General features: G+C 42.1%; 1 protein-coding gene across 1 annotated transcript; it reads left to right on the top strand.

Moving 5' to 3' along the window:
• Positions 1-10349: 10349 nt before the first annotated feature.
• LOC138602573 (putative nuclease HARBI1) lies at positions 10350-11655 on the top strand. Its single transcript, XM_069674077.1, has 4 exons — positions 10350-10788; positions 10891-11003; positions 11084-11195; positions 11279-11655. Exons 1-4 carry the CDS (start codon positions 10350-10352, stop codon positions 11653-11655), a joined length of 1041 nt encoding a protein of 346 aa, XP_069530178.1.
• Positions 11656-12195: the final 540 nt, after the last annotated feature.

Raw genomic sequence — 12195 nt, 5'->3', positions numbered from 1 at the left:
ACTTAACCCTGAAATCTATGTGGTTAAAAACATTGAAAAACCTTCGACTGTCTCTGATTGCACTGAAACGTTTCATTTTATAGAGTCACAAAGAAAGGAAGGGTTTCTGTTCATGTGTCAGAGAATGAGAAAACTGTAGATCTGCATTTATTACATGAAGTCTGTGGTTGTTATATTTTCTATTCAAATCTGAATAAAGTTATAAGAAGAAGAAACTGGATCAATAATGACAAAAAATGTGACAGAGAGAGAGAGAGAGAGAGAGAGAGACACCATCATCCTCTCAGAAAAGAAATTCATGCAAACTGTGATGTCTTCCTCCTCTACTTATGTGACTGCAGAGAGGAGGACAGAGAACAGTGGACACACAGTTTAACATGATGGACTACAGGACAGGACTGCTGCTGTTAACTGTCTGCTGGGCAGGTGAAGATCATCACTATATTCATGTTACATAGCGTATATATCTGTCAGCAGCTGATTTCACTTGATGTTTTTATCCTCTCTCCAGGTGTTGATGGTCAGACTCTGACAGAATCTGAACCAGTGGTTAAACGTCCTGGAGAATCCCACAGACTGACCTGTACAGGCTCTGGATTCTCATTCAGCAGCTTCTGGATGGCCTGGGTCAGACAGGCTCCTGGAAAAGGACTGGAGTGGATCACTTACATCAGCACTGGTGGTAGCAGCAAATACTACTCTCAGTCAGTTCAAGGCCGGTTCACCATCTCCAGAGACGACAGCAGACAGCAGCTGTATCTGCAGATGAACAGTCTGAAGACTGAAGACACTGCTGTGTATTACTGTGCCAGAGACCCACAGTGAGAGACAATAACAGGAGAGTCGTACAAAAACTACTTCCTCTATTTACAACCATCAACTTTCAGCTGTCTCAGCATCACTTTGTAAAAAGGCCTCTACAACTTATATTAGACTAAATGTAAAATATAACAAATAAAAATGTAATAATGATCGCAGAGTTGAAGTTCATTGAAAAAGAAAAACAGCTGATCGGTCTGCGGCTAAGCAGCCCCATACACAACAATGTGATGCTCTGTGTGTTCTGACACCTGTCTATCAGAACCAGCATCAACACTTTCAGCTCTTTCAGCTACAGTAGCTCTTCTGTTGGATCGGACCACATGGTCCAGCCTTCACTCCACACGAGCATCAATGAACCTCGGCTGCCCATGACCCTGTCAGCAGTTCACCTGTTTTCCTTCCTTGGACCACTTTTGGTCGGTACTGACCGCTGCAGACCGGGAACACCCCACAAGAGCTGCAGTTCTGGAGATGCTCTGACCCAGTCATCCAGCCATCACATTTTGGTCCTTGTCAAACTCGCTCACATTCTTACACTTGACCATGTTTTTCTGTTTCCATTACATCAACTTTGAGGACAAAATGTTCCCTTGCTGCCTAACATATCCCACCCACTGACAGGAGCCATTGTAACGAGATCATCAATGTTATTCACTTCACCTGTCAGTGGTCATAATGTTATGGCTGATTAGTGAATATTAAATGACCCTTGGCTGCTTGATCTCGAGGAACTTTAGTTACAGATCAAGTCTGTTCCAGCTGTACGTTCTGGTGAGGAGGAGTCAATGCAAAACTCAGATGTATCATATGTAAAGCAGAGGTGATTTACAGTCATGCTTTCATATAGTCAGAGCAACACTGATGCTTCATATGTTTGATTCTATGCAAACTCAGTGAGCTTCCTTGTTACTCGGCTATAAAAGCTTCACATCAGGCTGTCAGTGGAGTTCACAGCACGTCACTTTAACATAAAGCATGTTTTCTGTAGCTCTGCTGCTGCTGTTGGCAGCTGGATGTGAGTCTCTCTGGATTTGTCAAAGTCAACAGTTCTTCTTTTGCACTTTAACTTGATCATTTCTTACAAAACATGTTCTTTATTTTAACAGGTGTGAAGTGTGAACAGTTGACACAGCCAGCCTCTGTGACTGTGCAGCCAGGTCAACGTCTGACCATCACCTGTCAGGTCTCTTATTCTCTTAGCGGCTACTGGACAGCCTGGATCAGACAGCCTGCAGGGAAAGGACTGGAGTGGATTGGAATGAGAGCTGGATCCACAACTTACTACAAAGATTCACTGAAGAACAAGTTCAGTATCGACTTAGACTCTTCCAGCAAGACAGTGACTCTAAACGGACAGAATGTGCAGCCTGAAGACACTGCTGTGTATTACTGTGCCAGAGAGCCACAGTGAGAGACAATAACAGGAGAGTCGTACAAAAACCACTTCCTCTATTTACAACCATCATTGGGAACATTCACTTGTCTCAGCATCACTTTATTAAAAAGGCCTCTACAAACAATATTAGTCCGAATGTAAAATATAAAAAAATAAACAAAAATGTAACAATGATTGCAGAGTTGAAGTAGATTGACAAAGGAAAAACAGATTGGATCATCAAACTGATGTAAAAGACTGACGGATAAAAACATTGATCTACATACACGGATCAGCCGTAATATTATGACCACCTGCCTGATATTGTGTAGGTCCCCCTTTTGCCACCACAGCCCTGACCCATCAAGGCATGGACTCCATGACACGTCTAAAGATGAGCTGAGGTATCTGGCACCAAGACGTTAGCAGCAGATCTTTTAAGTCCTGTAAGTTGCGAGGTGGGGCCTCCACAGATCGGACTTGTTTGACCTGCACATCCCACAGACGCTCGATTAAATTGAGATCTGGGTAATTTGGATGATCTTTTACATGATGTCAATGATGTCATGATGGCACCCTTGGTCCTTGTCAAACTCGCTCACATTCTTACACTTGACCATGTTTTTCTGTTTCCATTACATCAACTTTGAGGACAAAATGTTCCCTTGCTGCCTAACATATCCCACCCACTGACAGGAGCCATTGTAACGAGGTAATCAATGTTATTCACTTCACCTGTCAGTGGTCATAATGTTTTGGCTGATTGGTGAATATTAAATGACCCTTGGCTGCTTGATCTCGAGGAACTTTAGTTACAGATCAAGTCTGTTCCAGCTGTACGTTCTGGTGAGGAGGAGTCAATGCAAAACTCAGATGTATCATATGTAAAGCAGAGGTGATTTACAGTCATGCTTTCATATAGTCAGAGCAACACTGATGCTTCATATGTTTGACTCTATGCAAACTCAGTGAGCTTCCTTGTTACTCGGCTATAAAAGCTTCACATCAGGCTGTCAGTGGAGTTCACAGCACGTCACTTTAACATAAAGCATGTTTTCTGTAGCTCTGCTGCTGCTGTTGGCAGCTGGATGTGAGTCTCTCTGGATTTGTCAAAGTCAACAGTTCTTCTTTTGCACTTTAACTTGATCATTTCTTACAAAACATGTTCTTTATTTTAACAGGTGTGAAGTGTGAACAGTTGACACAGCCAGCCTCTGTGACTGTGCAGCCAGGTCAACGTCTGACCATCACCTGTCAGGTCTCTTATTCTGTTGGCAGCTACTACACAGCCTGGATCAGACAGCCTGCAGGGAAAGCACTGGAGTGGATTGGAATGAAATACACTGGTGATTCTTACTACAAAGATTCACTGAAGAACAAGTTCAGTATCGACTTAGACTCTTCCAGCAACACAGTGACTCTAAACGGACAGAATGTGCAGCCTGAAGACACTGCTGTGTATTACTGTGCCAGAGAGCCACAGTGAGAGACAATAACAGGAGAGTCGTACAAAAACTACTTCCTCTGTTTACAACCATCACTGGGAACATTCAGTTCTCTCAGCATCACTTCATAAAAACTGAGTGTTATTATCTGTCAGTGATTAAAATGATGGTTATTGAATGTTTTTTCTTTTCTTTTATTTGTTGGAAGGTTTAATTCAGGTCCAACTTCACAAAAACAGTGAAATAATTTCAGTTTTTACTTGTAAGAAATGTTCACAGACACTTATGAAAGATTGTGTCCTGTTTCAATGCTGATTAAATTCATTTTAATTAATGTGGTTAAACTGTGTCCATGTGTATTCAACATGTTAAAGCCCTTTATTATTATTACTGCAATATCTACAGTGGAGTGGGCATTTGTGATGGAAATTCTGAGGCTTCCGTTAAAATAAGCAAAATGAAACATAATTCTACACAAAGAAAGTCAAAAACAAACAGTAACCACCTCTTTACAGCGGTTTGAAGAGACATCCAAACATCTAAACACATTTTAAAGAGTGGGAAACTGAGTTTAATTTGATGTTCAGAGAAGAAGAAAGCTGTTAATCTTCAGTTTTCACATGAACTCTTTTAACATCAGTGTTTTTTGTGTTGATTTACTCATGGCTTTGCCCGACCATACTGCTGTTAAAACAGAGGAGAATATGATCAAATATGACTGGTCAATACAAAGAGATGTTCTCTCTGTGAGGAGGAGTCAATGCAAACTGTGATGTCTTCCTCCTCTACTTATGTGACTGCAGAGAGGAGGACAGAGAACAGTGGACACACAGTTTAACATGATGGACTACAGGACAGGACTGCTGCTGTTAACTGTCTGCTGGGCAGGTGAAGATCATCACTATATTTATGTTACATAGCGTATATATCTGTCAGCAGCTGATTTCACTTGATGTTTTTATCCTCTCTCCAGGTGTTGATGCTCAGACTCTGACAGAATCTGAACCAGTGGTTAAACGTCCTGGAGAATCCCACAGACTGACCTGTACAGGCTCTGGATTCACATTAAATAGCTACCACATGGGTTGGGTCAGACAGGCTCCTGGAAAAGGACTCGAGTGGATCGCCCGGATACACACTGGTAGTAGCAGCAAATACTACTCTCAGTCAGTTCAAGGCCGGTTCACCATCTCCAGAGATGACAGCAGACAGCAGCTGCATCTGCAGATGAACAGTCTGAAGACTGAAGACACTGCTGTGTATTACTGTGCCAGAGAGCCACAGTGAGAGACAATAACAGGAGAGTCGTACAAAAACTACTTCCTCTATTTATCACCAGCAGCAACATCATTACAATAATATCTATATATTTTTTTACATTTGAAGGACATTAATATTAATCCAAATCAATCTCTAAATCTAACAACAGTCTCAGTGGGACAAACAGGCTTTAAATAGTGTATGTAACATTTATATACAGAAGTAATGAAAACATTTGAATGGTTATGTCAGATAGAAAAATAAATGTGTTAGTGTATGAATACTTAAAACATGTTTAAATGTAAGAGACTTGTATGAAACTAAACTGACCAGCATCACTTTCATAAATGGAGGATGTATTTGTTATGACTGAGTCATATTATGAGTCCAGCTGTTGTATTGAGAGTAATGATGTGGCTCTGCCTCCTTGCCTGGGGTGGGTGCTATTGTCTCTCGTTTTGTGTATGTGTTCTCTCTCGGTGCTGTGTTGCAGGTGGCTGTTTGTGATTGGGGGAAAACTTGTGGCGCCTGTTTTAAAATCGAGCTGCAGAAGTAGACTTTGCCCCGCCTCCTTTCTTCACTCCCAACCCGAACGTAGTGTTGCAGCGTCTTTGAGACAAGTGGATGATCGCTTGAGCGAAATTGTGTAAATATTGTAAATAGAGTAAATATATATTTAAAGTCTGAAAAGCAGGGCCGCTGATTTAGCTCAGCTGGTAGAGCAGGCGTCCCATGTACAGAGGCTACAGCCCTTATTGCACTGATCGCAGGTTAGACTCCCGATCTGCCGATCATTTGGTGCACGTCATCCCCCACCCTCTCCTCCCAATATTTCCTGTCTATCTTCAGCTGTCCAATCTAATAAAAAAAAGCCAAAGAAATAAATACAAATCTGAAAAGCAGTCCTGGTAATAGTAGGGCAGAGGAGAAGTTACTTTTCACCCTTCTTTTGCTCCTGTTTTCTGTTAGGGAGTTAGGTAAGAACTTTGCATTTTCTTTATTGAGGTGAGAAAAATTGGTTTTGGGTAAGAGGTTCTGTTGGTTGTTTTGGCCTTGCTCTCCCTGAAGATTGTTTATGCTTTGTGTTGGATTAAATAAATCAGAGATTGTGGACTGCATATTGGTTTGACTGGTCTTCCTTGGGAGTGAGGAAAAGGAGGGGGTCACCTGTGTGCTTCAGTTTCCCCTGGGCCGGGCGTGACAGCACTTTTAATGCATGTGGATGTATTATGAAATAATTGAGCATGAACCTGTTACTTCAAACATCATTTCTCCTGTTTGATGAATGTTTTCAGTATTTATCAACAAGTATTTCCAAAATCTGTGAGAATGTGCAGCCTGAAGACACTGCTGTGTATTACTGTGTGCGTGTCAGCTCCACTGTGATACAAACCACCAACACACCTGCATAAAAACTCAGAGACTCAGCTACCTCACTAAATGTTAACTTTATAAAGACAATACTCTCTGATTAGTAGATAAGATAAATGTTTATGTAACTCACAGAATCAGAGAGTTCAATATTTCAAAGTATCAAAGCAGATCTAGTTTCACCTTTACTGCAGCCGACATCAGTACAGAAGAATCAGAGAGAAGCTTCATCTTGTGATACCTAGAAACAGTTTGTTTCTGTTTTTATGGGATGGGGCAGAAATTACCATCTGATAATGTAACTACATAAACATTATAGCTCCCCGTCTCACACTTTTGTAAATCGTCAAGATAAAAACAGGCTCTAAACTGCTGAACCATGAGTTAAAGATCGTCAGTGAGGAGAGAAAGGTGTATTCTCCTTCTCAGCTGGTTCAGTTACTGTATGAATATATAAGTATTTAAGTCGCGGCTCTGTGCTGCAGCGGTTTTTATTCCCTGAGATCAGAAATCGACCAGTTTTTGAAAGAGAAGGACCGACCTCTTCATGAACCGAGTGACCCTCTCTGGTTGGCAGACCTGGCGTTTTTAGTTCATCCGACTGGTCATCTTGACACACTGAACAAGAGCCCACAAGGCAAAGACCAGTTTGTTCCACAGCTTTACACACAAATCATCACTGCTCCCACTGAGTGCAACGCTCTTCACATCTTCCCTGCTGTTTTGAAAATGAGCTGCCAGAAAAGAATGAAGGACACAAGCTACAATTTTAGGCCATTTTATTAAAGTCATGGACCACCGAACCCGCCCTCTTTTCTGTCACCTTCCTGAGACATTCATATTTCAACGCTTTGTGCTCAGGAACAAATGAAAACCATTAATGGAAAGCTGTGATGGAGGCTGTTTGTTTCTTTAAGCATATTCAATTACCAAGCATATCTTACCTTCATTGGATTGGTTTCACTAACTTTAATGCACGAGAGGTGAGGTATGTTAAAGTGGGCCAGTTTCTCTCTGTGAGGAGGAGTCAATGCAAACTGTGATGTCTTCCTCCTCTACTTATGTGACTGCAGAGAGGAGGACAGAGAACAGTGGACACACAGTTTAACATGATGGACTACAGGACAGGACTGCTGCTGTTAACTGTCTGCTGGGCAGGTGAAGATCATCACTATATTCATGTTACATAGCGTATATATCTGTCAGCAGCTGATTTCACTTGATGTTTTTATCCTCTCTCCAGGTGTTGATGCTCAGACTCTGACAGAATCTGGACCAGTGGTTAAACGTCCTGGAGAATCCCACAGACTGACCTGTACAGGCTCTGGATTCACATTCAGCAGCTATCAGATGAACTGGATCAGACAGGCTCCTGGAAAAGGACTGGAGTGGATCGCTGCTGATGATGGTGGTAGCAGCAAATACTACTCTCAGTCAGTTCAAGGCCGGTTCACCGTCTCCAGAGACAACAGCAGACAGCAGGTGTATCTGCAGATGAATTGTCTGAAGACTGAAGACACTGCTGTGTATTACTGTGCCAGAAGAGACACAATAACACAAACCATCAGCAGAGCTGAACAAAAACCCCTCAGTGCCTGAACACTTGTAACATGAAGCCACCAGAGGAGGAGCCCTCAGACCACTAATGATTATAACAACAGTCTCAGTGGGACAAACAGGCTTTAAGTGTATTTAGGTGTTAAACACTGCAAAATAGTTTATAGTGGTAGTATCAGACCCTCCCATCAAAATCAGAATTTCTGCATGTATAAAATGTAAGTCATAAAATTTGCACAAATTACCATAAAAATGGTGCATGTAGTTGAAAATTGTTCTTCTGAAACATCCTTTAGCTGAATCCTTGTTCTTGTAAAACGTCTTCACTTAACCTCAGTGAGATGTGAACCAAAACTACAAGTTAACGTGTCTTCATGATTCAATAAAAATAAAAACAACAATAAATATTAAGTTCATGTGAATAAACTTAATCTTTATTTCGTCACCTGTCAATACTTGACTCTGATTGGTTGCAGGGTGTCACTTCTTTTCTCACTTTGGATTGTTCTGGCCTCAAAGTCGTCCATAAGTTCCTCATAATGGAAACATCATCAGAGAATGTCCCTTTCTTAGTTTTTTAAGAGAACAGTGTTTATTCTTTTCTCTCGATTATAAGCATTATTAACAGGCAATATAAAAAGTCTATCTCTGTTTCTAACTATGCTGATTAAATCATTTGTATTTCTGTCATGAAACAGTATAATAAACAAGTCTTACTGCAGCAAAGAAATCAGTAGCAATGAAGTTCTTATTCTCAGGCTTCTTTTAATAATTGGTCTATTTTCATGTCAGAAATTCATGTTGTCTCTGATTCAATCATCAGAAAAATACACTGATACACATTTGAACACAGAGAACATGAAAAACAGCAGACAAGTTACAGCCGCAAGCGGCGATGAACGGGCCCTCGCACCCATGGCCACGTTGGGGAGTGTCGCGGCTACGGGGTGTGAGGCAGCCTCGGGACGTGCTGCAGCAGCAGCAGGGTGTGCATGAGCCACAGCATGTGCTGCAGCCAGGAGCTGTTAACCAGTAGGTGGTGCTATCAGCATGACCCAAATTCCTATGTAGATCTGTTCAGGCCGAGACTTTAATCAAGCAAATGAAATTTGAAGCTGATTGAAAAATGTATATGAGAGTTACTACTGCCTCTTTCCACTAGGTGGCGCCAAGAGTGAGTGAAAATGTATATGCAGATCTGTTCAGGGCAGTACCCTCATGAAAAATTTGTGAGGAGATTGGACAATGCATATGAGGGTTGATACAGGCTGTCACCAGTGTGTGGCACTATAGCTATCATGAAAAGATGACTCTGTTCAGGGCGGGACTCAAGCATATGAAATTTGGTGCAGAGATGATGAAGTACAGCCACGTTATCAAAGCCTCGATGTTAGGCGACGCATCATGGCGAAGGTTATCTTCGCCACGGCACCAGGGTCACGACGTCTGTTGAAACCTCACCGTGTTTTTTCACAATCCTTGATCAAGGTCTTAAGGCTTTCCTGGCCAAAGTTTGTTGTTGATGTGTCTTACCACCTTGGAGGAGAAGCTTGGAGAGTAAAACATGTCATTTCCTGTTTCCAGTAGGGGGCGCTAGGCCCGATGGGAAATGTTTTCATGTAGTTGTGTTCAGGCAGGGGCTGTTATCATACATGTAAAATATGAAGAACATTGAACATTGTGTATGGGAGTTACAATGATTTTCTGTTTTTGGCCTTCGACCCCCCGCCAAGGCCCCGCCCTTTGATGAAAACTCAAGCTTGTAATAACTTTGAATGTCCAGTGTGTTGTCAATACACTGACTGAGTTTGAAAAGGATCAGATGAAGTCCCTACGAGGAATTCGTTAAAGTATGACCACTGTAAATCACCAAAAACAAGCCTTATTTTGAAATTCAAAGCAAAATGGATGACTTCCTGTTGGGTTTGAGGTATGGGTGCAAGAGGCTTTTTTGTGCATCCTGACCTGCTATATATACCTACCAAAATCCATATGTGTACGTCAGAGTAACCTTTATGGGGACCCCTTTTTGAAATTTTCTGGGGGCGCTATGGAGCCATTTTGCCACGCCCATGTGCGTAAAACACAAAATATCAAACATTTTGTCAGACCAGGGGTCCGTTTCACAAAGCAGGTTTATTGAAAACTCTGAGTCTGTTAACCCTGAAATGAGGGAAACTCTGAGTTTTCCGTTTCACAAAGGGAGGTAACTCAAACCAGAGAAAGAGGGGTAACTCTAGCCTGTTTCACAGAGAGAGGTAACTTAAGCTCTCGGTCAGTAACCGTAGTAACAGCCTCTATGAACCTAACCTGGTCGGGAGCAGGTTTTTCTCAATGAACCTCGAGTTTCTCTCTGTCTCCGCCCTCTTTCAGCCACACACGGTATTTGATTTACTCATTCATTGAGTCAGCAGGCGAGTTTTGGCGTAGCAAAGTTCTGCCGTGTGTTATTTAAAAAAATCAGTCAGTAGGCTTATATTAGGCCATAGGCACAGTAGGTGGCGACTTTTTCCACTAACATGGCATGTCCGTTTGACAACGATCCCGTGGATGAAGGTGCAGCATTACTGCGCAGAGAATTAAATATTCGTCGGGAGATGGTTATCAGACCGCGCATAGATGTTCTCGCATTTCCAGACAATTATCTTTTTGAGCGGTACCGTTTCACGTCACAGTCCATCATCTACATACACAACCTAATCCGTCCTTACATTTGCAACATTACCAACCGTAGCCATGCTCTCACATCCCAACAGATATTGTGTGTTGCGCTGCGTTTCTTCGCAAATGGGAGTTTTTTGTATAATGTTGGAGATGCAGAGCACCTGAGTAAGGCAACTGTATGCAGGGCGGTCAGAAAAGTGTGCCTCGCCCTGAAACGGCTATTATCCATCTTCGTTGTTTTCCCTGGACATAAACCTGTCAGAGCCATCAAGGAGGAGTTTCACAGGATTGCAGGTGAATGATGTAGAGATCCGTTCAATGAATTTTAAATTATATTCTGTTAATGACATTGTGCTGCAACCTCATACTGGGATTAGTCATTTTAATTTCTTTTAGGATTTCCCAGTGTGATTGGCTGCATAGATGGCACACACATCCCCATCACGGCTCCGTCACATAATGAAGCAGATTATGTGAATAGGAAGTCAATTCACAGTATAAATGTGCAGGTACATGAAGATTGACTACTGTTTCAAAATGTTAAAGAGTGCATCATAGTTCAACATCTGTCATTCTCTGCACTGTCAAGATCATATGTGATGCTGCATACATCATTTCCAATGTGGTGGCCAAGTGGCCTGGGTCTGTTCATGACTCAAGGATTTATCGCGAGTCTAACCTGAGCAACAGACTGCAACGTGGTAAGCAGCCTAAAGATTTGCACAATATAATTCACTCGTCTCCCTCATTTAATATACTCTAATGTATCCACTATACATTACAGGAGAGTTTGATGGCCTTCTGCTGGGTGACAGGGGTTACCCATGCCAACCTAGGCTGCTGACCCCTTACCCTGACCCTGAACCAGGCCCCCAACAGAACTTCAACCGGGCTCACTGCAGGACGAGAGCCCGGGTGGAGATATCCATAGGCCTGCTGAAAGCCCGTTTCCAGTGCCTACGTCACCTTAGGGTGACCCCTGAGAGGGCCTGTGATATTATTGTGGCATGTGTTGTTCTTCATAATATTGCCACTATTAGAGGAGAGCAACACCCTGCCCTACAAATCGAAGACCTTGATGATGACCCCATCCACCTGCCAGCTATGCAGGACGGCAGAGCAGTCAGAGACACCATATGCCATAACCACTTCAGAGACTAATCATCACCATCATCACCACCACAGCAGTCAAATAAAGACATAATACAAATTTCATTTGGTCTTCTTTATTTCCTACAAATACAAGGGCTAGTTTAGTTAATGTTCCAATAGTTAACATAATTAACATAATTCAGCTGTGACCATGCACCTACCTCTAACTTGTGCTCCAGTATTTCAATTTCTAGGTCTGCCCTCCTAATCTGGCGGTCCGAGTATTGCATTTCTTTGTCGGTTTTTTGAATTTTTTTCAGCAGGTGAATTTTGTAAATGTCTTTTACTGGTAACTGGTAAAACATAAAGACATTAAATTATACAGTTACACATGAATTCCACAGAATGAACCTCTGGTGTTTACTGAACATCCATCTCACTGTGTCAATCTGTGCAGTGGAAGTTGAGGGACCCTCCTGCTGCTGCCCAGCCATGCCCTGTTAAAAAGGATGAGAATGTGTTAATACTTCAGTGTAGGCTAAATGTCACACTCTATATTCCACCAGAATGTTAAGAAATGTGAATGAGAAGAGAACTATCAGTAACATA

This window comes from Semicossyphus pulcher, unplaced genomic scaffold (genome assembly GCF_022749685.1).
Source record: "Semicossyphus pulcher isolate SPU_LCO1_2020_fin unplaced genomic scaffold, fSemPul1.0.p SCAF_23, whole genome shotgun sequence".
NCBI lineage: Eukaryota > Metazoa > Chordata > Actinopteri > Labriformes > Labridae > Semicossyphus > Semicossyphus pulcher.
The sequence above is the reverse complement of the archived record's forward strand: the minus strand, read 5'-3'. Positions and strand labels throughout refer to the sequence as shown.